Source organism: Psittacula echo (genome assembly GCF_963264785.1).
Source record: "Psittacula echo genome assembly, chromosome: 3".
In the NCBI taxonomy this organism is placed as follows: Eukaryota; Metazoa; Chordata; class Aves; order Psittaciformes; family Psittacidae; genus Psittacula; species Psittacula echo.
In genome coordinates this window covers 85054275-85079272 of record NC_137736.1, presented here as the reverse complement: position 1 = coordinate 85079272, position 24998 = coordinate 85054275, and the positions used below count along the sequence as shown (strand labels likewise).

The window sequence follows — 24998 nt, the reverse complement described above, 5'->3', positions numbered from 1 at the left end:
AGACTGCATACAATGTAAACTCTTAAAGTAGAAAGAGCTTCTTTTTCTCTGCACAAATATAATGTTTGGCTTAACTAAGATTCCAGGTTCATTTCCAAATGTGCTCCAAACTATTAACCTTAGAGGTCAAGTCCCATTAACGCTACATCTTGGAACCATGCTAGCAAAAACAAAACAAAAAAATTAAAAAAGCACTTAAATAGCAGCAGACGAAGAATCAACAAAAAAACCCATTTTCTTATGAAGCAGAACTCTTGGATATTTACTGTTAAGTAACACAGTAAAACAGTTTACTGTATAACAGTTACTTATAAACACTTGTTTCAGCATCAGTGAAGATTCCTAGTGCTGAATGAGAAGATATTCCTATACCAAATGACTGTTGAAGACTCATTGATTCCCATCAAACAAATCTGATGCTTCATATGTACACTTTGACTAGGCAGCAGCAATATGGCCACAATATTTTTAGGTCTGGTAGCCAGAACAAGTGTAACAAATATATCATCTGAACTCCATAAAATATTCCATGTAATCCAGCATTTATATTTGCATACATTTCTGCATGGATAACTGAAGTTCCTTTGTTATCCAAGATAAAAACAAGCAAACAAACAAACAAAGCCCCAAAAGTAACCCCACAACACCTTCCCCACCAATCCAAATCAAAAGGACCTTTTCATTACCTACATTATCAAAAGTGCTTTATTTCTTACTTTCAGGTTAAGACTTAAGTCACTACCCTCATTCTAATTAAAATAAAGTCAGGATGGGCTTCATTCCTATCTGACCCATAAAATGAAACTAAAATTGTATATGCAGTTTTTCTTCTAAGCAAGAGATAAAACCCAGGATCTATTAGCACTTCTAAAGGATGCATTAACAAGCTATACTCATTACGCAATATTTGTCGCTACACACTAGTAAGTTCAGCAAATGTACAAGCAATTGCACTGTATTCACAGATAGTTCACAAAAATAGCAAGCAATGAGATTACACATGAACTTATCTCATTAAAAAATTTTTCAAAGTTATACCATACATCATCCTTCTCAAGCAGCTAACAAATATTCTGAAACCTTCTCACACATACACTTATTCCACTCATTTCCTGAATAGTGACAATCTTCAAAGCCTCTGTTAACTTTGACCTGGCATTCTTCGCACGCAGAAATCTCCTTCCATGTCAGCCTGTCATATTTTCAGCTACCTAGAAAGAAAAAATACATTTATTACAAATCACCAAAAGTAGGCACCATGTAGATCAAATTTACTCCATTTTTGTGACTATTTTAATTTTCCTAGAGAACTTAAGTCTAAAAATAAGCTGAACACTATAAGATGTGTAGCCTTGTTCTCTGATGAATACTTCTTTCACTCCTAAAAAAATAATATATAAAAATATGCTATCAACTGCTTAGCATTTACTGACAGAGTCATTACTATTTGCTTGTGTTAAACTGTATATCCTGTATGTGTGCAGCTTGTAATCCTGTACATTTTACCCTAATGCTTTCAAGAAGTGCTCAAATGCACAATTTTATTTGTTTTTTTCCTTTGGAGTTTATTTCTTTATACAATTTATAGTAATTACTATTCTCACCCATACAGATAAATTGACATAAAATTTGGAGGAATACCACTAATCATAACTGCATAAATCACACTGCCAATTTTTTGATTAAGGTCATCAGTAAGTATTTTTGTTACTTAATAACCCAACCCAGCCAGCAAGGTACAGTTGTTGGAGACTGACATTGGTAGATTTTAAGATAGTTATGGGACAAACAGGCAAAGCATAGCAATGGGAATGATAAACCTATAAAAACAATAAACCAGCCCTCAATTACTTATATACACAGTTAAACATCTATGTATGCACACATTTAAGCATGTACACAAATATAAAATATGCATAAACATATAAAACAGTTAAGTTAAAAATTAAGTAAACCATTTGAAAACTGGTGAAAAATAGCCCTGACTAACATGCCTTTAGTAAAAATATCTGTAAGCTGGATTTTCTAAGAATCAAATGCAGTCTTGCAGAACAGGAACAGGCAGACTAGACACAGGTTTCCCCTCCACCTTCCCAGAAATAAACAAATATAAGGTACAGGGGAAAAGAAATCATGATGTTTAGGTAGTCAGTAAAGAACAAAATCCTTTAAAAGGTAAGTGAAGATTCTTTTTGATTTTTTATTTTTTTAACCATAGTTACCCTCTCCACTAGCCAAACAGGTAAATACCCTTATATATACACATACACCATGAAATCCCCTTTGGAGAGACAGAAAGCACAGGTTAATGTGATAAAAATAGTATGTGAAGATTACATTAGCAAGCTGCATGTACCTGTTTACATGTACTGCTACATCCTATTAGGCCTGAGGATGCAGGAATAAGGTGATATGCTTTAAAGTAAAAAGTAGAAAACTGTGATATGATGCAGATAAGAGGGCAAATAGTTGCTACAAATGGCCAGAATAAAAATCTGTGGATTTTGGCTGTTTGGTCTTTTTTTCCTTCAAAAAAAGTTAATCTGGCTATTACTGAAAAGATTTTATTCATACCATTTCTTGCTTCATGTTCCATTCAGTTGTATTCATTGCCTTACCTATAGAACAGTTAAATTTCCTTGATGTAAAAATGAGTCATCTCTCAGTACAATTTACAAACTGAAGTATAGCAAGTTGAACATACATCTGACTCTTAAAAATAAATTTATAAGCTTTTATAAAGCATTACCTTTAGAGCTTCTGTAGCCTTACGCAGTTCTTTAATAACAGATGATAATGCTTCTGGATTTATCCCCTGTTCGCAAAGCCGCACACAAATAGACAATGTCTCCATATCCAAGCCAGTGTTTAATATCCTTGAAATCTCAAACAGAACTGCAACAGAAAAAATGAAAGCACTTTAGTCCCTACAGACTATGAAATGTCAATGATAAAAAACATTATTCAACATTTAATTTCTACAGAGTACAGTCTGTGAACATGGCAGCTGTGGAAAGCCTCTGCAGTCTGAACCTCAGCACCAACATTCATGTTCAGTTTACTAGCACAAGCTGGAAGCCACAGCTTCTAACACAAACACTATGCTTTTCTGGTTCAGCAAACTTAATACTAGATAATAGGTTTTAAAAATAAAAATAAGTGAAGAATTCAATAACTAACATTCTTGCCAATTACGTTAGAAGTAGGCTATAAGAATAATCCATGGTTTTGAACTGCAGATACTGATGAAGCCCAACTAAAACGGACTGGAAACACATAAGGATTTTTCTAGCCACCTCCTTCCATGACTAAACCTTGCTTTACATCCAATATTAACACTGGTTTAAGGATAAGCAGAAATATTTAATTTTTTACACAATATCAAGAACAGCAACAAGTCAGTGTGACACCTTCTGGGGGAGAGATTCCAGTTAGTTTTGTGCAGAAACAATGATCTTTCTCCCCTTCCAAATCTTTCCTAGAAGGCCCCATTCTAATAAAGAGTTTGTCACATAAGTAGCAGAACAACTCATGGAGGTTTTATTTCTGTTTGCACCAGTAAGCTCCATCCTGAGGCTAAAACCCTAGCAATACAGGTTGATTTTGTACAGATGTTATTCACAGTTTCTGTAATCAAACCTCCACTAAGCTAGAAGAAAGTGAAGTAGGTCTTCTCACCACGTAAAAGCAGCATGGTGACTACTGTCCACTTGGAACTAGATAAGGGGGGTTGGAACTAGATGATCTTAAGGTCCTTTCCAACCCTAACTATTCTATGATTCTAAAAAAACCCTCTAGGTGTGATAGCACCTAGCCCACACAAGTAGGTTGGATTAACAATATGCGTAAGTTTAAGACATGAAAGCAGTTTGTCAGACCAAAGCCCTAGCTATAAGCCACAAGTGAAGCTTTCTTCTCCCCAGCAAGGCTTTCTCTTCCCACTGACTTGAAAGCAAACCATTCCAAACACACTACGTATGTGCATCCTGTCTGCACAAAAGCATCTTCAACAATCAGATAAAGCAACAACAAATTGACTCATTTGCAATAAAAATGCCACTGAACATTAAGAGCTACAGAACTAAGACTGACAGCTTCCCAGAAATAAACAATTCTTACTCTCTTTAACCACTTAACATTTATCATTAAATTTACTAAGCATGTGATGTATTTCAAGGCAGAGCAGTAAATCTAACTAAACATAAGTTACTATTTCCTATGTCAACAAGAGTTGTGGTCACTAGTTTCTAAACTTAGGTGTTGAGGCAGCATCTTTTGAAGAGAGATGTAGCAACTTCTCCGCAAAAAATCTGAACTCTTAACAATTCTGCAGAGAACAGCTGCTAAGTATTTATATCTGACATTCTAGATTAAGCACTTTTCTAAGCTACTGAAGTTATAAAAGAATATATTTTTTTTTTAGTACCAAGCCATTTACTTCCATTAGTTACCTGTTTCTCATTCAGTAAATTAACACACAGCACAGATTTCATGTTCTATTTAAAAAGTAAAGCAAAAAAAAAAAAAAAATTATCCTACAAATATTTTTTATATTCATTATGATAGGCCGTCATCGAGAAAAATCTAATTACATGGACACAATTGTCAGTGTGTTACTTTTTAAGTCATGCCACCAAATCGCTTTACATACGTATTCTTACAATGAAAATTTCAAAAGATTACCGCTATTTTGACAGTAAAAAACCAAGCCAATTTAGTTATGGAATGCAGTGAAACTTCAGACATGAGGGTGCTTCTAAGGCTCTAAGTAAATATTTAAAGATCAAATGCATGTTTAAGTTATGGAAATTTGTTTTCTTCTAAAAACACCTGATGTCAGGAAGAGATTATATTATGAACACTTATCCCAAATAAAATACACACACTGCTATACAGGAAGCCTGGTCTCCTAAATCTCAAGGCTAGTACACTTTCCATAGCAGTTTTCAAAAGCCTTACTTTGTCCTTAAATCCGCATATTGTCCCTCCTGCCTAAAACATTCCTGCAGAAGTGTAGAGAAGGTAGGTGTCAAGAACACTTACAAGAACTTAGAATCACTGTCCTTCCCAAACAAATCTATCTCCACCCATACAGAATGATCTTAGTCTCTTGGAGTATCAGAGAAGCCATAATAATCCTGCTAGTCCTGCCTTTCATCCTGCAACAGGTCAGAGCAAGTAGTTGAGCAGCTGGAACATTCATTTTCACACCAGTTCAACTCATTAAGGTCTTTGCTATGGAGTCCTTATGTAAGTGACCATAACTAGAATACAAGGTAAGATCATGACAAAATAACAAACAAAAAGCAGTACCCCCAGAACACTCTCCCTAGCCTCTGGCCTCTCATTAGGGCATTTCTCAGGAAAGTCTTAATATTTAGCAACTCTCAGGTGACTTCCTGGCAGCTTTCCACTCTGCCCAAAATCCATGTAAGCTTTCTGGCACAGCCATTTGTCGTGGTTTAAGCCCAGGCCGTAAATCAGAACCACGCAGTCTACTTCCCCCCCCACCTTTCTTCCCTCCGCTCCTGGAGGGACGGGGAGGAGAATCGAAAGAATGCAACTCCCACAGGTTGAGATAAGAACAGTTTAGTAACTAAGGTATAACACAAATCACTACTGCTACCACCAATAATAATAATGATAAAGGAAATAACAAGGAAGAGAATACAACCACTCACCAACCGGTACCTCACCCCCACCCCGCAGTATTCTAGCCCTTCCGGGTACTTTCAGTTCTACATCCTGGGCATGACGTGCTGTGGTATGGAATACCTCTTTGGCTAGTTTGGGTCAGGTGTCCTGTCTCTGCTTCCTCCCGGCTTCTCCTCCTCCCTGGCAGAGCATGAGACTCACAGAGTCCTTGGTCAGGGTAAACATTCTGACCAGCAACTGAAAACATCGGCTTTATCAGTATTATTCCCAGGCCAAAAGTCAAAACCACAGCGCTGCACCAGCTACTAAGGAGAAAAAATGACTGCTACTGCTAAACCAGGACACCATTCCATGGAATTCCAGAGTTTCCCACTACACACTGCGAAGAAACACCTCCCGAAACTGCCAGCTTCGATTCCTCCTCGTCAGGCTGTAAGAGTAAGCAAACACCAGATCTTTACTCACTCTGTTCACATTTCTTATGGCTTATAGATCTCTGGCATATCTCCCGCTACTCCCAGTGACATGTCTCTTACATTACTGACATGGTTTAGTGGGGGACTTGACAGCCCTGGGTAAGTTGGACTTGATGATCATAAAGGTCTTTTCCAACCTAGGTGAATCTATGATTCCCCATCCTACAACATCATGATTCCTTTTTGTGTACCAGAAACTACTCTAATTCTGTAACACTGATGGCTCCCCTCAAAACTTTTTCGGTATGTTTGGGTTTGTTTTTTTTTTTTAATGTTTTTCAAACATGAGCCATCCACAGTTCAGATGCCACCACTTAAGCAAAACAGGGTTGGTCCTTCCTCTCCTTTCCATGCACTTCCCTCCTCCCAGATTGAATCCAAGACGCATAGAGTCAGACAACATAATCTGCATTAACCACTTGAAGTAATAAGAAAGAATAGCAAACATATACACTTATAAACATTAAAAACGCTATTATAAGTTAAATACTTAACAGCTATATAAAATGGAAATACAGGTCAGACGAGACCCAAGGACACTAGCATTACATGAATATTTGAAGTGTTTCAGGCACTACGCGTAACGTGAAGTAAAAAGAAACTGCCACGAGCTAAATCCCTCAGCAAACCACTATCCTCTTCACAGGACAAGCGCTTGTATTGGCACGACCCAGCTCCAACCCCGCAGCCTGCGGAGAGGGGCGAGGGCAGGAGTGCTGAGGTGAGCCCGGCTCAGGGCGGCCAGTGCCGCAAGCATGCCTCCCCTCCCGCGGCTGTGCCACCCACCGTCCATGGTCTCCCGCACCGCGTTGAGGCTGGCAGCGTTGCTCGCCATGGCGACCCCTCTCCTCCCACCCGGAAGCGGAAGGACCACCTCTCCCTCCTCCCTCCCCGTTCCTAGCTTCCTCCCTCCCGTTCATTGGCGTTGTTCAAACACTCCCGCGCCACGTGACGCTCCAAACGGAACCCGCCCACTTAACAGCTCTGCTGTTAAGTAAAAGGGCGGGATTTCGAATTTGTGCAGCGGCTCCTCTGGCGATTGGTCCGTTCGACAGCTGGGGAGCCCTGCTATTGGTGAGATAGAGGAGGCCGCGCGTGTTGATTGGACAGGGGGCAGGGAGGGGGCGGGGCTAGTTAAAGAGCTGCCCGGCGCGGTGAAGGCAAGCGCAGTGATCTGAGGTAAGTATGATTGTCTGGGTAACGGCCGTAGGTACCTGCTCCGGGGGTCTTAGCCCCGCACTAGTTGCTGGCGTGTGGGAGAGTGGTTTGGGGCTAGGCTCGGTGACACTGTCCTAGGAGGAGGGAGGAGAAGGAGCAGCCCTCGGGGCGGGCTGAGAGGGAGTTCCCGTCCCCTTTGCCACCTCAGGTGAGTGAGCTGCTGGGGCACGGCTTGACGGGAGGGCTGTGGGTACGGGTTGCGGGGGCAGCAGCAGTAGGCCCTCCCGTCCTTCTTCCGTCCGCCACGGGAGGGAGCGGTGGCGCCTCCCGCAGCCCCTGGGGAGTTAGCCCTTTGGGCTGGGGGGTGCGCCGGTGGTTTTTAGCGCCGGCTTTAGGCCGGTAGGTTTAGCTCCTGAGAGAGCTATTGCCCCCTCAGGAAAGTCCCAGGATAATCTGCCTGCCTCCAGAAGCTTCAGGGTTTGGCCGGTGTAGACCAACAGGGCAAGTTGCTGGCCGGCAGCCGTTGAGGTTCTTCGTTTGCTTCTGTGCTGGCTGCATAGCTTCTGAGCAACGCGGGGCTGGCACTGAAGGGAGACTGACCCTTGTGCTACCCCGTTCTAGTAATCTTGGAATCACAGAATGGTTTGCGTTGGAAGGAACTTTAAAGATCATCTAGTTCCAGCCTCTTTAGGAACACCTTCCACTAGACCAGGTTGCTTGAAGTCCTATCCAACCTACTTTTATTTCTGAAGCCCGTGAGTGCCAGGGTTAGGTGTATGTGAGCTGCCCTTGAGCAGTATATTTGGCTTCAGCGCTTGTTTGCTTCTTCTGGTGTTTTTGTTCGTTTGTTTTGGGGGGCTTTTTTATTTGGTTTTGTGTTTTGGTTTGGTTTTGATTATTTTAAATCGCCTTTTCAGTGCCTTGTCTCCTTTTCATAGGTTCTATTTATTTTTAGTTGTTTTTCTTATCAGCCTTATTTATTAGCTTAACATGTCAAAGATAGCTTTGCTTTTGTTAGTCTTATAAATGTTTCTGGCTCTTTAAAAACCTTCAGGATGACCCTAGAATGTCATAATTGTAATATAATTGCCTTTTTTTTTTTTTTTCCTTTTTTCTTTCTTTTCAAGATATCTCTTAGTGTTATGGCTGATACAAAAGAAGCTAAAATGCAGATAACGCCAGAAACTCCAGGACGAGTCACCATCCTGAATCCTTTTGAAAGTCCTAGTGATTATTACACTCTTCAGGAGCAGATAGTTTCCAGTCCTTCAGTCTTCAAATCAACAAAACCCTCACCTGTAAGATCTAGTTTTTAGTTGTGTAGCTATAGAAATGCAGTGCTAACATTTTGAAATGCATTAAAAGGTGTATTTTATTTAGCGTATTTTAATGTATATGCTAAGCCAAAGAATTTTGGTGGCATTTGGTGTTTCTTCTTATTACAGGAGTATGCTGCTTTGAATACTGACATTGTCAGGCTTCCTCTGATCCGCTAAGTGTTAAAACCAGTTGAAAGCAGATAAAGGACAGTTGTTGGATGTGGTGCTCTTGTCCTACCTAAAGCTGAAAAGTACTCCAGTTCCTACTTACATGCTAAGCAGGCTGGATGCAAGTAAAACATAATTTCACTTCTGTTATGGGCTGTTTGTATATTCACAGAATCAAGTTGATGATTTTGTGTATATATAACATTTTTTTAGTTGCAAATCACATGCTGGTTTGCAGTTGGAATTACTTTCTGATAAGCAGTAGAGCTGTGCTAATGAGTGATCTACCAAGACTTGGTAGATACTTTTCAAACAGATATTTGAGCAGTATTTTGTAATTAAATGTTAAGTAAAGGGCTGAAACTGCTTTATTTTTCTGAATTTGATTTTGTTGTGTGCTATGTATGGCATTACAAGGGAGACTTAGCAAGATGCATATGGGGTTGCAAATCCTAAGTTGTCTTGGAACTGCGAGGTGAAAAGAAGGCTGCTTATTATTTGGATAATTTGGGTTAGCTGCAGACACTGGATTTTCATGGAACCTCAATTTTGATTGTGGCAATCTAGAAATGACTAAATTTTATCCCAAGTTCTCTATCATTAGTACATCTATCTTAAGAAATTGAAAAGAATTTGACACTTCAGTTTGCAAATTCTAGCTACGACCTTCTACTTTATATTATCTTGTAAATCATTGTAATACAACTACCAGGATACAGAAGCCTGATTGACTTACTCTTTTAATAAATAATTTAAATGGAAACTCTTTTGATAGTCTCTGACAGAAACTATATGGAAGTTATGACTGCATTTTTCCATTGAGATTTGTCCTGTGGTTCTATTTTATCTTTTGAGACTAGGAAGCACTAAGATGTTCATGTCTCTTTTTAGACACCAGGAAAATTTAGATGGTCTATTGATCAGCTTGCTGTAATAAATCCTGTGGAAATTGACTTGGAGGATGTTCAACGCCAAGCAATGTATTTGAGTCATGATAGGTAACTTCCAGTCTGTTCTTATGCAGTTACCTTGCTTGAATACTAGAACGCTGTTCTTTTGCTTTATTGACATTCCAACACAGCAGTGAAGACTTTTTATTCAAATCTTTTAACATAGATTTTCATGTGTCCCTAATGTGGATGTAATATTTAAATGAGGCTGCCTCTGTGTCACTCTTTTTTATGTTAAGAATTGCTAATCCACTCTGACTGCAGTTTGGAAGACAGCCAGATAAAAGCAGTCAACAGAAGCAAGGAAATGTCTTGCCAGTGATTGTTACCAAGCTACCTCTTCTGCTCCTTGTCACAACACAGTTTATCTTCTTAGAGTGTTCCATACCAACACCTATGAAGCGTAGGCTTCTTTGGTCTTTGGGACTCCTGCAGAAGGGTGGAGCTGAGAAAGCTAGGTAGGCAAGCCAGTACTCTCTGAAAGGTATAAATTAGACTTAATATGAGGGTGGTGAGGCAACAGAACAGGTTGCCCAGACAAGCTGTGGCTGCCCCATCCCTGGCAGTGTTAAAGGCTAGGTTGGATGGGGCTTTGAGGTATGGTGTAGTGGAAGGCACCTCTGCCTGTGACAGGGGGGTTGGAACTAGATGATCTTTAATGTCCCTTCCAACCTAAACCATTCTGTGATTCTGTTATAATTTTGGAAGACCAGTTATGATTTTTTTGTCTTTTTTTTGTCCAGATAAAAATACTTACTGATACAAGAAATAAATAGAAGATTAGCATATATGTACTTAAAAATGGTACAGATCTTTCAAATGAACTGGAGTAACAGATAAATGCATTATATTTCTCGATTTATAGCATGAGATTATTGCACATAATGGTAAAAAGTAAGATTGTTTAGTGCAATTTCATTTATAATGTTTCTTGTAAGCATCTGTAAAAGATGAGATAGTTGGACTTGACTCTTTTTTTTTTTCCAATTATGTGATGGTTTTGATAATTGAGTTGTTTTTCATTTGTCACTTAGAATTGATAAGGAGACAGAAGACCGAAGGCAAAGAGCCATTGAGGAGGTAATAAAATTTTTATGCTATCAAGTATTTATTTGCTTTAGCTACATATCTGCAAAAAAGATCCACATATATTATAGAATTTAAAAAACCAGAACCCTATTGTATTTTACTGGTCAGTAAGAAAGTAATTTTCTGTCCTTATCACTTGCAGATGTAGTTGGAACCCATGTGGTCTTTTTCTTCCCATCTTCTTTCATGCACTTGTAGGTCAAGTCAGCATATTCTTTTGTGTTGCTTGGCTTGTGGGAATGTAGTAGTAAGAGAATTCTTAAAAGTAATTAATTTCAGTTTAAAAATTAGTATGTTAGGGTTTACAGTAACTTCTGGTGTTAGATGGCATAATTTCTTATATTGCATTTTTAAAAATACAGCAGAACCTTGATTTTTTGTTTCTTCTGAAGTCTGCTTAGTTGGAGGCAAGACTTACTTACTTTAGCGTGTAATTCTTTCTGTTTGTTTTCATTTAATTATTTGCCATCAATTTGTCTATCACAGAAGGAAAAGTGTTTCAAGTCTTCAGTGCTATTTCAATTAAAATAAGGTTTTGACAATGTTATTGACCTTTTCGTATTGTCTCCTGCTATTATGAGTTTCTGTCTCTATCAGAAAAATGGGTTATGATTCCATAAAGGTGCTAGGTAATTGACCTGCAGCAAAGATGCCCTATTGTTCTAAATCTGCATTAAAAGGGACACTTATTCTTTGTTAGGTATAAGCTAATGAATTATGCAGCTGAACAGCTTGAAACTGTGACTGATAAAAATTATGCCATTAATAGCTGGGTGTTTCAAGCTGTTTTGTTTTCATTTGTTTTGAGTCTTTTATTGTGAGAACAGGATTTACCATGTATTTTGTGAAGCTATGTTATAATGTTCGTCTCCTCAACATTAGTGTGTTCTGGAGTGTGATTGTCACAGCAGATAGTTTTTGGTTCAAAGAAAGAGACTTAAGTGCCACTACTCATAAATGTTTTGCTGCTAACCTGTTTAGCCAAATACACTTGGTAAGGTTGCCGTCAGCAACTTTTCCTTCCTTGTCCACTTTTTTTCCTTCCACTGTCTCTTCAGCAGTTCTTAATTGTCAAAATCAACAAACTGAAAAATTGAAAATAGTTATATTAAACTACTGTGCAAAAAGTATGGTAGAGACAATTCGCTTTTTAAAATGAGTAATCAGTGTTAAATGAAACTTGCACAATTTTCACTCTGTAGGCTTGAAAGATCTGGGGCGATACGTATCGTAAAGAACTTGGGGGTTGTCTTTAAATCCCTTCTTTTTCTTTAACCTCTCTGGACATGAAATAATGAAATATTTGCAGGGTATAAGGGATTTAGGTTTTGGGGAAGGAAGAGTTAAAATTCTTAAAAATATAGATCTGTGGGTAGCAAAAGGTATGACTTAATTTTTTCTTGTTCAGTGTACTAATCTAAATTTGAGTGCCTTCAATTTTTAAAAGTGCTAAGATGGTTTGTTTCTATTCTACTCTAGTTTTTCACAAAAAGGCTCATAGTTCCTTCTCCTTGGACTGAACATGAAGGCAAGCAAGTTTCACAGTTCAGTTCTGGTAAATGTAAGTTGCTTCTGTGTGTCACCCACAATTGACTTAGCTTTTGGAGAAACCATCAAGCATAATTTTTTTTCAACTTTGATTTAAATTTTAAGAACCAGTAATAAAAGTTGGCACAACTTGTAGATTTTTAGCTCTTCTCTCTGAGTGCTTTCTTCATTTAAAAATTATTTTTTAATTCGAAATCTTCTACAATTTCCCTTTTTGTTATTTTTAGTTCCTGTTCTTATATCTTTTTCATTTTGTAACCTGTCTTCAAGCACACAACTTTGCTGCATCAGTACTGGTAAAATCTTCTACTTCAGTTTTCTGGTAGCTGCACCTCTGAATTATTCTGACTGCTTTCCTGCCAATATAAGAATGTGGGAAACTGAGTTCTGTATTTTTCTACTTACTTACTTATTTTTCTACTTACTTCTCTATTTTTACTTACTTGCTATGTAAATTCCTGTTGTTCTCTTTGTGTCCTGCTAGTCCACTGTCACTGTATTTAGTGTGGGTGTTCTGTTTATTCTGTTTATGCCATTATTAGATGTTATTAATGCTGCTGTTATTGAAGTTTCTATATAACTAATGGAATACATAGTAAATGCATTGCAAATTGGACGAATGTCAGCTGTAAAGTATTGTTTGCATTCAGTATTATTTGGTAGGAGACTCTCTAAGTACGTGGGTATTTTTGCAAGATTTGAAAGAGGCTAAATTGTTAAAATTTTTTATCAAGGAAATGCGGCTTGTGGATAGTGTTTTTTTGTCAGTTGTATAAGCATCACTTCTTTGGCAGAGAACATTAGCCATGGTCTTAGACCTAGGGAAAGTATGTGCTGAAAGAAGATGGTATAATGTGTTCTTTAGCCGTGTAAAAAAGTAGAATAGCAGATTCTTCATCTCTGTTTTCATGTTCAAACTGCATGATTTTCTGGAAGTGAGTTTTACTTGAACACAGCCTGTTTGGCTAAGCACAAACTTGAGTTTGTTTTAAATGTATGTAATGTAGAGGAGGCTGCAGGAGACAAAGATTTAGGCAAAGTTGATGCTACTTCACTAAGCTTTTTTTGAATATAAAGGTACTGAAATTCTCTCAATCAGCTATAATGGTAACCTTTTTCAGTACTCCCTTTAGTTGTGTTAAATACTCTAACTTACCTGCTGCTTGGTTTCAAAACTATGCGCAATGCATGCTTAAATTTAAATTATCTGTTTTACAGCCATAGATCTAAATAACCTTTCTCCAATTGGAAGACAGCTAACTTTGCAGCCTGGGAAAAGCAATGGTGGGTAAAAGACAATGTCTGAAATTACAAGTTTTTTCTGAAGCAAAAAGACCCATTTTTTTAATAGTGCTTTAATTTCAAAAGGCAGTAATTTTTTTGTTGATATTCCTGTAGAAATACTTTTTTATTGTAGTGTATGGCACTATTACTTTTAATATCTGTTTCTCCTAGTAATTTAATTCTATTACAATCTGTCATTTTTTTTCCAAAGTAAAAACTGAACTAGTCTGTGGAATGCACTTTTTCCAACTCAATACATGCACTTTTTCTGAATTAAAAAATGAATCTAAGCCTCGGGTTTATGGGTAAAATACAGTTTCAAGAAGCCTTTAATGTGTTGGATCATTTGGGGTTAGAGACTCTTGATTATTTTGTCTGTAATGTAAATAGCAGAAATCTTTTTTAACCGTTTCATTTTAGATAAATAATCAATGATTTTCCCCATGGTATTTTGATGATTTTTCTTCCATTTCGAGTCATTTTATTCAGAGACATCTCTCTTCAGTTCAGAATGCCTTTCTAGAGGCTTTTATGTTACAACCCTTGTTTTGTTTACCTCTGAGTGTGCTGTGCGTAGTTGTTGTCAAATCAGAATCCTAGCTTTAATTAACACTTTTTCCGTATTGCAACTGTATCTTAAATGGCTTAATTGAAATGCAATTTGAAAGTGGATTTTTGTTTTTATAGCTTTAGTCAAAGGTTACTGCAAGCTAATTTTGTTTTTATTAATTGCAGCTGCTTGTCAGACAGTCCTGTCTTTGCCAGTGGATTTTAATTTAGAGAAAATACTAGGTATGTTGTGTCATATCAAAATTTAATTATGAATGTCTAAATAGAAAACTTGTATTGTTTGCTGGTGTTTTTTTGTCTTATGAAATATTGAAAACGTATGAATGGAAGTTTTAAATCTGTGGTCTAAATAAACAGTTACTGCATATTTTATGGGACAGCTGACTTAAATGGTATGCTTTGAGTGTAGACATAAAGCTAAAAGAGGAGGGATGTGGAGAACAATTGCAAAGTAGGAGGCACCCCCTGCCTTCCGCAAAAAGAGCCTTTACTTAGAGCTATTCAACTTCACATTGCTGGCCATGAGGCTCATAGCCCAACTTTGCCTTGAGCAAAGCAATGCTTCAATTGTGCCTTTCATTGAACTGAAGCCACAATGGTGACTAGTTGTGTGGTGGCAAAAAACCTGTGACCACTGAATGGGGAGGCAGGAGTCCAAATTAATTGTCTGATTGTAAATGCTTTATCAAGCAATTGCTGCCAGCTTCTCAGGCAAGGGGCTTCTATGTGAGAATAGTGGGTATAGCTAGCTCAGAGGTTTTTGGCTGCACACTCCTATCCCTGTATTGACAGCCCTCATTGTGTGCCATCAAAATTAAAACAGAAAATCAGAACAGTATTGGTTGCTATCATATTTCATCTTAACAAATGCTTCCATCAATGCATAGTTTGCTAATTCAGGAAAAAATTATTCTACAAGGAATATCCATTTAGAATAGAGTAAGCAAACTGAGATGATAAATCATAGCATATTTTAATGGGTCTTTGTTAACATCTTTATGCTTTTTGCTTTGACTTTGAGTTGACTGGTTTGCCTTTGGATAATGTATCATGATTACCATGAAATCATATGAGAGACCTGAAAAAAAGGGTGTAGTTTTGCTTGGGTAGTATAATAATCTGTTTTTCACAACTCAGATGTGAAATGCACAGATGGGAAAAGGCCAGTAAGTAGATGTTAGCCAATATTTATATATTTTTTTAAAATGCAGACTTTAGTATTAAAGCATGATAGGCAGAAGTGGAACCTTAATAGACGCAGTGGACTCTCTTGTAATGATAACAAGTGATCCTTTAGAATAGGTGCCTAAATTAGATTAATTGAGGTACTGGTAAATTGGATTAAATGTTTTAATTTAGATATACATGTCTCTGTAATAGAATTTTTTCTTTCATTCTTACTGGAAATTACTTCTCCCTGACATTCCTAGGTGAATATATCAGAACTGATGAATTTTCAGATCAGTCTCAGGGAAATCTGAGCTCTTCATCACTCAGAAGAAAGCTGTTTTTAGAAGAAAATGGAAGTGTGTCTGAGTGTTTGTCCATTTCTCCACATAGTCCATGTGGTAATCAGCCACTTGGAGTGCTTTGTTCAATAGACATCTCTCCAGTTCGGTGCAGAAGCCCTCTGGAAACACCTAGTTCAGTAAGTAGCCTGGTTTGGGTGCTGGATGGGATGTGACTGACTGGGCACAGGAGTAGATCTTGGAGCAGGCTGATTCTGTGTTCTGACAGGCTTCACAAGGGGAACAGTCTTCTTTTTAAGAAGCTGCAACTGCTTTATTAGAGCATAGGTGTTAGGCCAAATGGTGCTTTTGTGGCTTGGGTTTGGTGGTGTGGTTTTTGTGAGTTGTTTTCCAAAGTCAGAAAAATCGTGAACAAAAAAGTTTTGAAATAATGTCACTGACTTCTTATATCAAACCATTATGTTGGGATGCTGTTCTCTTGTACAGAAGGAATTATGCTTTAATTTTACAAAAAGGAAGTAGGAATCAATACATATACAAGATTTGCTGAAAGTATGTTGTAACATTTTTTATATATATATAAAATGTGTATACAGAAAAAGGCGTGTTTAAATCCATGAACTGCTGTCTAAAATACTAGCTGATATGAACAGGTGATGTAATTATTTCCCTTATAACTCCTTAACTCATTTATAGTGGAGGAAATGACTTGTGGATCTTTGAATGCAGTGCTAAATATGCTTTTTTCTTTTCCATTGGTCAGAGATTTCCGATAAAGAGATACTTATTAAAACACAGAATATAATGTCTGTTTTTTAAATTAAGACAGATGAATCTTATTCCCAGGTGCATGTATCACAGCTAAACTGGTTTAGGTGGTACAGTTTCTTCTGTTTGGCAGTTGAAGTACATGGAGAAAAAGACTACCTGAGCTAGAGTGTGGCTTAAAAGGTCTTCACTGTGGTACCCTTGTAAAGAATTCCTACAGTGTTCCTACAACACTGCTAAAGTGACTTCTTGCATTATACTCTTAAGCAAGATCACAACTACTATTCTTTTTTCTTAAGGAAAAGTTTTGTGTCTGCTGCTGAGTTAAATTTGGATAACACTGATTCCATTAGAATATTTATAGTGGTTGGCCTTTATCTGCATTGGTATGAGTAAGAAATTGGGATTAAATACTTAACTGTATACACAGATAGTATTAATACTCTGTTAAGGCTTTTCATAGTTCTTAATTACAATGGATATTACAGTCTTAACTTGGTATTATGTGTCAATTTAAGTCCATTGTTCTTTTCTTATTGTGGAGGCATAAAGTTCAAGTGAAGAGCTACAACAGGAATATTCAAGATAAACTAATGATAGAGATTGAATTGTACAGGATTAGTTTTCCTCAGTGCTGCCATATTAAGTTTTTTAGTTAGAATAGTTTTTCTATTTACATATTAGTCAAAATTTACATCATGAATATGCCTTTTTTTTTTTTATTTTTTCCCTCTGAAACTGAAGGGTCAGATTTCATCAAGTCCTATTCAGGGAGGAGCAAGTGTTTACAGTCTGGGAAGTATAACCAGTCCCACATTTCCACAGGGGTCTCCTGCCCCTAATGGTTCTCCTGCTTTTTCACCAATTGCTTTTCACATAAGAAAGACACCACTGTCAGGTATGGTTTAACTGTGTATTCTTTCTTTCTTGATTTTCATATTTTTATTATAAAAACTGCTTTTTACAGTTTATTCGTGAAGAAGGCATTGACATGAAATAGGAATGAAAAAAATCCCCAACCTTTAAAGGATTCATCTAATATGAGGAGGGGGGTTAAAGTTGTGTGCCTGAACTAAGTAAAGTCATAATCTGATTTGGCCCAACCTGATTTATATGGGCACAGAATGTCTGAGTTTTCGAATTGTGTGACTGTGAAGATTATTTGAAAGGGAACTGACTAGTGAAGAAATCACAAACAATTCTGTGTCCTTATTGCTCTAGAAGGTGTCAGTATTTCCTGTTCTGTACGTTACCTGGCAAGGCTTAATGCCATGGTTATACATGATTTTACTCTGGTGAGCGTTGGGGTATTTCAGCAGCATTCCATGTGGAGATTGCATAGGTGTTTTCTCCCTTGTTTGGTTTTCTTGAAAACTTTATTGTTGCCCCTTTGTTTGTTTTCTTTTTTGTTTGTTTTGTTTGGTTTTTTTTTAGGTTTTCTTGGTTTTTTAAATGTGTATAGAACATGTGCATTGATATTTGTTCTGAAAAAAAGCCACAGAACCAGCCTTCGCACATTTTCCGTTGTGTAGTATTGGCATTCAAAAATGTGAGGCCAGTAGTACAGCAAACTATGTAATGGAAAACAAAATTGGGTGGTAAAAGTGGGGTAAAAACTTGCCTTTACTGTGATAGTTTAAATGTGCTGATGTGTTTTGGTTTTGGGGTTTTTGTTGGGTTGTTTGCTTTGGGGGATTTTTTGTTGCTTGATTATTTTTTATTTATTTTTTTTAAGGCAGCCTTGGAGCTGGGAGAACAGTGGTCAGTGAAATGCTGTGTGATTGGCTGTAATGATTCAAAAAACCCTAAGGCTTTAAGGATGATGACTTTATCTCCACCTGGTATCTCACAGAATAATTTTGTTTTTTACAGACCAAAGAAAATTCACATTTTGTTCTCCAGATATTCCTTCTTCCTCAAATAAAATGACACCCCCAGTTACAAGAAGTCCTTATATAGATGGTTGTTCTCCAATTCAAAAGTCTTCTCCTATGAGACTTGGAGCATGCAGAAGGACTACCCAGTTTCAGACTTCTGTCATTAGGATACCGATTGCTGTTGAGAACCATGGTGAGAATGAGGAAGACAAGGAGAATGCGTCTCCATCCGAAGCTTGGTTCCCAGAAATGGATAATGGAATAACCTTACGCCAGCAAGATGGGGATACTTTTACACATGGCACGCATCTTGTGGTAGCAACTGTGTCTATTGCACCAGATCACTCAGAAGCTTGTCATCAAAGGCTGTCATCATTTCAGGATATGGAAGGCTCCAAGGAAAATAATACTGTAGATATGGCTGACATAGCTGAAGTGTCAGAGGAAAACATTTGGATAAAAGAAACAATTGGCAATAGCAATGCACCAATGACCAGCTTTATGACAGGGATTACTTTCAGTATTGAAAACTCTCGTGTGTTCATGTCACCTCTTGCAGAAAGCAGCGCAATTCCTTGTGACAACAGTAGTATTCAGGTAAAAATAAAAATCTTTAAAACTGAGCTCAACATAATCACTTATAATATGTATGCTATTCTGGAGGTAATTGTCTATTTTCTCTTAATCGATGCTGCATGCAGGTGGCATTGTGACTTCTATCCTTCCTCCCCATTCTCTTTTTCCTTTTGCAGTGGAGTCAGCATAGCAATTTCTGTGTTACTATGTACAGGAATACATTTAATCCAAAGTTCAAGATGTCCCTGCTTATTGCAGGGGGTTGGACTAGATGACTTTTGAAGATCCCTTCCAACCCAAACTCTTCTATGCTTCTGTAATTCTGACGGACCTGTTTATGGTTTGCTTTTTTTATTACCTGATGGCAGTTGTTTTGTGGGACTAAGTTCTGTTACCTGATAGGACTTGCATTTGATTAACTTGAGGGGTTTATTGGTGTTAAATTGCAGTACATTTTTAAAGCCCTGTTTCTTGATTTCAGGTGGACAGTGGTTATAATACACAGACTTGTGGAAGCAGCATTATGGATACTGCAGCGGCCCAAAACAGTTGCAGAGAAAATGATGTGAACATTAACATGTTTCAGAATAAATCTCAGCTGCTTAGAACAAAGGTAGGAGTTAAATTGTGATATGATACAGAAGTGACAGGCTTCCCACCTGAAGCATCTGTTCCTTATTTTACTCAGTTTCAGGAAGCCTGAGGGGAGAGACTGTCAGATGATTATAGAGACTGTGTTAATGTAGCATCATTTCAAGTATTATGCTGAAAACAAGGAGTAAGTGCAGGACAAACTAGCTGTAAAATTAATGTATTCTATGATGAAGGCATAAGTAGTTTCAGAGGAAACTGAGGTACATGCATGAGAGGTAGTTGTGAGGCTCGTCATGGCTTCTGAAGTATCGTAGTCTGTCTCTTGTTTCTGTTGTTCTTGCTGCTTTTTTTATTTGAAAATTTTTAGATGTGTGCCTGTGGAGAAGCGCTACTTGTTTTCATAGACTAGGCTTGAGTTTCCTACCCCATACCTGGCAATGCTGACTTGCTGGGGAACTTTCTGCTTGGATATGGTCTTTTGGTTACAAGCCCTTTGATGACCTATCTTAAAACTAAATAAATTACAAAAGAGAGCACATACCTAGCAAGGGTCCCAAGCTCTTGTGACTGATGGGAAAGTGTCTCGCTTCTAGAAAGTGGGAAGCAAGGCTAGTTTCTTTGAAGGAGATAGCAAAGATCATCTTCCTTAGCAATTGTGGTCTTATAAACTTAGTAGCTTATGGTCTACTACTTTCCATCATTTACAGTCCTTGAAGGAGAGAGAGTACTGACTAGTACAAACAGATTATGAAATGCCTCAAGTAAGCTCATTTAGCCCTGACTTCACTTCTGTATCTGACATGCTAATAGCCAATAGTCTGACGAGGTAAAGAGCAGATTGATGGTGCCATCAAATGTCCATTTGCCCAGAGAAGCTGTGTCTGCCCCATCCCTGGAAACGCTCATGGCTACATTGGATGGGGATTTGAGCAACCTGGTCTAGTGGAAGGTGTCCCTGTCTATGGCAGGGGGTTGGAACTCGATGATCTTTAAGGTCCCTTCCAACCCAAACTATTATATGATTCTTTGAAATTTTGAACTCTGCTCATTTAAGATAAGAATAAATGTGCCCTTACAGGAAGAAAAGATATTTTATCTTAAACTTCTAGAAGTACCCATCTATTCTGAGGTCATGCCCCAATCACCCTGTTGGACATGGATTATACATGTGAAGGTGCTTAGAAGAATCAGTTGCCTAGTCTCAAACCTGTCCTAGAGACTCACCTGTGTTGTGCAGCTGTCTTCTCCCACTGCTAGTCTTTCAGTTGCTAGATCCTGACTAAGCCCAACTTTGGATTTTTGGAATAGGATTTAAGTGCGGTGGCGTTCAGTATTTCCTTCAACTCTCACAACAAGGAACCCACAGAGAATCCAAAAAACAAAACAAAACCAAAAAACCAAAACAAAAAAGCATGGGCAGTGCTGGCTGAAAGAATCCAGTCTGGCTCATTCAGAGCATGTGCGATCTGAGAAGAGATGGTTCCTGCTGAGAGCAAAGATTTCTGCAGAGAAAACATCTTTCATTTCTTTTTCATTTCAGAAGGGGAGAGATGGGAAGTTAAGGTATTAATTATAATTAGAAAATTTCCAATAGGAAGTTTGGATCTTGTTTCTTTGGGGGAATTTTTGTGAAAATGGGTTTAAAATTAACTTTTCCTTATTAACCTAGGAGGTTTCTGTTTCAAACCATAAGGACAATCAGTTGCTGAGAGCAAAATCTCCAGAGAAGCAATCCTGTTTCCAAAAAGCAAAACCACATTGTACACTACTTGGTCAAAATGCAACTTGCAACATTTCTGCCTGGAAACATCAAAATGAAAATCAAGTTCAGGGATTCTGCAAAAACGATATGTAGTTCTGTGATGGAAAAGATTGTGATGTCTAATAAATTTTTATGTATATGACCTCAGTTACCTGGATTATACATACTATTTGGGTTTTTAATGCAAGTGTAATAAATTGTCTGGTATGTATTAAGGGGGGATTTAAATAATGTGGGATTCTTCAGGTTTTATTAACAAATGTACTGCTATTAGTAAAGCAGCCCTTTTTAAAATTAAGGCAGATAGACTTGATATAAAGAAACCACATTAGGTTTGTTTTTTGGAATTGTGTTCTTTCAGTGGTTAGGATAGATTCCATGAGGAGCCTTGTTTTGAAAGGTTGGACCTAACTTAAGCTTGAAGAGGAGTATTTCAGATAGGCTGAGCAAACCTGGGGTAAGTTGCATAGGAGCCAGTGTAACTGTAAAACCACCTACATTTTAAGACATAACTTAAAAAGGCATGAGGGAAATTTTTCTTGGGGGGAGAGAAAAAGGAATGTTTAGTTTTTGTTTGATTGTTTTTTCCCTGATCAGATGTATTGTGTGGCTTCAGGAATGCTAGCAGTGGTGCCAAGGAAGAGTTGCTGGATAGGAGTGAACTGCTGGGGGTGTGGGGAGGAGAGCAGGGCTGGGTGGGTGTCCGTGTCAGTCTAAAGGAAAAGTGATGGAACTCAGCTCTAGACTTCATGAGGAAGGAATAAAATTAGTGGCCCAGAAACAGGTCCCTGGAATACATGTATGTTTTTATACTAGACTGCAAACTGTTAAAAACCAGGGCCTTTAATACCAGGCTAGTTCTTAATTAGATTTTCCTTGTGAACAGCTGCATGAAAACTCCATTCTCGTTATGGAAGTTATGTACTTTCCACAATTAAAAAAAAAAAAACAACCCCCAAATCTAATTTTATTAATAATAGTTTATGCCCAAAGAAGCCCACTAATCTTGAAGTGGATCACCTGACTCCACCAGTGTCTCCTAAAAGCACTTTGTCCAAACTTAAGCTGCAGTACCCTTTTGAGGGAATGTAAGAAGGTGCAAGAAGATTAATTGGCCTCAGTACATCACTGAGAGTGGTGCAGCCTTCCTACTAGTAAATCATTATACCCTTTTATGTTTACCTCCCAGTACTGCTTACTATACTGTAAGCAACTGTTAGGTTGCTTACAGAAATTGCCAAAATATTTAATAGATAAACATTTAGAGATATAATTAACTTTTGTATGGCACTTACTGCAAAAAGTATTAATATAAATAAAGTCTTGATACTGTTAAGAAAGCCACTGATGAACAGAAGTACTGGAATGAGGAGGGTCTGGAAGCCCAGAACTCCCTTTGCCTAATCAAATCAGATGTGATTAAATTTGGTTTGTTTTAAAGAACCTTCTGGAAGTTCTAAATATGAATGTGGAGGCAGGGAGCGGATCAATATGGTAATGTTGTAGCCCTAGTGACTATGAAGAGGAGATAAGGGAAATTCTGCAGTCTCCAGGATCTGTGTTTGTACAGCTCTGGAGAGAACATTATTGCATTAATCAAAGACAACAGTCTATGCCAGTAGGTGCTCCCTGGGTGAAGGAGCCTTCGCTCTGTCCGTAGCAAGGACACCCAGTCCCAGGGTTCTGGGTAGAAGTTTGGGTTCTTGTTCTGTTCTGCAGGCCACAGAAAAGCTTGTATCAAAGCCCAAAACAGTTCACAGGTCAGATTCATCCCCTAAATTTGAAGGTGATGGATGACGTTTTCTGAAAATCTCAAAAGGGGAGGTGCAAGCAGAACTGGGATAGCATTAAAACCAAATGCCTCAGGCCTGAGACTTGTGCAAGTGTTGTATGGATAGAACAGTTCTTGAAATGGTTTCATTATGAATTAACCGGGGAAGGCTTTCTGAAAAATATACTGAAAGGAGAACTCCTGTGCCATCAACAAAGTTGCTTGGGTTTAGTTCTCACATTGCAAAAGTAGTAATTAAGCAAATCACTTTAGATTCCTCACCAGCAGACATGGACATGCAGTGGGTTTACTTCCATAGCAATTTAATCAGTATTTCAGTAATGCAGATGGAATTCACAGTAATTGAATCTGACAGTGTCATTGAATTGACATTCTGCAGTGTCTGTTTCACCACCTTGAAGCAGTGCCCTACTACAAGGTGGAAATGCACTGAACTGGTAACTTTAAAAGGATGAATTTGTTGAAGTAGAGAATGAACTTGGACTTCTGAATTTATTGAATAGGGCCTTCAAAATGTCCTTAGCCTTAGCTTGTTAAGGTTGTAGCTCCAAAGCAAGGCACAACTTGTCTGAGGTTTAAAAGTTAGTTATGACCTTGCACCTTGTTAACAGTAATCAACTAAAAGGGTGAATTTCAGCTCTCTGGACTGTGCAAAGGATTTATTTTTGCAAGTGTGATTACTAAAGTTAGGAATAATGTTAATGTAAAGGGGAAGATGAAAAGCAGGGTGGTCCAAATGATGTTTCTGAACTGTTCCCCATAACAGCTATACTTAAGATTAGGTTTTTTTTTTTTAATTAAAATTTTTGATTCTTGATATGTTCAATGATCAGAGGCTTTCAGAGTATTTGCAGATAATAAAAGCAATCGCTAAGCTACTTAACTGCACCCTGCAGAAGTGTTTTCTTAAAGGTAATGTAACAGCAGAAATGAGTGAAAGTAAGAAGTAATTAAGGATCCCCCCAAATAAGTTGCCTGTATTTTCTGTCCAGTTTTACAGTCTTCAATTGGATGGGAATTATTTATTTTATGAAAGTGTGCATGTGTTTTCATGATGTCTGTGTAACTGCTTTGTATAAGAAACCTGCTGTGCAAATTACCATGGAAATAATTTGACCATTCTGTTTCTCTGGTTGTACTTCACATATTGGTTGGCACATGTTGCACAAAAGGGTCATTGTTTACATTAAATTAATTACAGTAGTTTTAAGGAGAGTCCTTTAACATAAATGTATTAACTATACATTGAATAGTGAAACAGAATAAAGACATCTCTTTCACACCTAGCTGGTATTAATTTCTTTGCTGCATTTTGCAGCATCTTTCCTTTAATGCTGCCAGTAACACCCATATGTGTGCACTGTTTGGGTGGGGGGTGCTGGGGATCAGAGGTAGGAGGTCAGGGAAGGAGCTCAGTGAACTTCTGCTCTCATACACACAGGTAAACACTGGTTTCAGTTCTTGTAACACATGGTATCAGTGAGAGAGCCTGTGCTCTGCACATCTGTCTTGAAACTGAGTTTCATTTTTTCAAGTATCTGAAGCTTTTTAGAGTAGTGGTTGATAGAAGGGTAGAGTTAGAGTAGATACTGGGAAGCAGCGCTGTAGTGCTGGGGGTGGTGAGACAGTGGATCAGAGAAGTTGTGAATGCGCCATTCCTGGCAGTGTTCAAGGCCAGGTTGGATGGGGCTTTGAGCAACCTGGTCTAGTAGAAGGTGTCCCTGCCTGTGGCAGGGGAGTCGGAACTGGATGAGCTCTAAGGTCCCCTCCTCCCAAACTGCATTAGGATTCAAACATCTCATTGGAGGGAGAGTGGTGGTTTCTGTTGGAGTCAGTCGTCTCCTTTTGGTGCCTTCTGTAAATACATTATAAACCTGATTCAGCCCTTTACAATGACAGCGCTTGGGGAGCTGAGTAACTAACTATGGCCAGGTGACAACCAC

At 38.1% G+C, this 24998-nt stretch overlaps 2 protein-coding genes across 2 annotated transcripts; one reads left to right on the top strand and one right to left on the bottom strand.

The window, feature by feature from the left end:
* Window positions 1-525: 525 nt before the first annotated feature.
* Window positions 526-6983, bottom strand: MZT1 (mitotic spindle organizing protein 1). The gene is made up of 3 exons (XM_080614246.1): window positions 6918-6983; window positions 2750-2895; window positions 526-1211 (listed from the first exon to the last, which is right to left on the bottom strand). Exons 1-3 carry the CDS (start codon window positions 6964-6966, stop codon window positions 1188-1190), a joined length of 219 nt encoding a protein of 72 aa, XP_080470372.1. The 5' UTR covers window positions 6967-6983; the 3' UTR covers window positions 526-1187.
* A 1075-nt stretch (window positions 6984-8058) lies between these two features.
* BORA (BORA aurora kinase A activator) lies at window positions 8059-21356 on the top strand (the record flags this gene model as incomplete). The annotated part of the gene is made up of 11 exons (XM_080613202.1): window positions 8059-8587; window positions 9668-9774; window positions 10761-10806; window positions 12295-12376; window positions 13582-13647; window positions 14383-14439; window positions 15648-15865; window positions 17199-17352; window positions 18327-18928; window positions 19389-19520; window positions 21171-21356. Exons 1-11 carry the CDS (start codon window positions 8345-8347, stop codon window positions 21354-21356), a joined length of 1893 nt encoding a protein of 630 aa, XP_080469328.1. The 5' UTR covers window positions 8059-8344.
* Between the last annotated feature and the right edge of the window lie 3642 nt (window positions 21357-24998).

Coding starts and splice junctions, on each gene's coding strand:
- MZT1 (XM_080614246.1), bottom strand. CDS start 6,966: ATGGCGAGCAACGCTGCCAGCCTCAACGCGGTGCGGGAGACCATGGAC. Junction 2,896..6,917: donor GGTGCGGGAGACCATGGACG/GTGGGTGGCACA, acceptor TTTCTGTTGCAG/TTCTGTTTGAGATTTCAAGG. Junction 1,212..2,749: donor AGGCTACAGAAGCTCTAAAG/GTAATGCTTTAT, acceptor TTTTCTTTCTAG/GTAGCTGAAAATATGACAGG.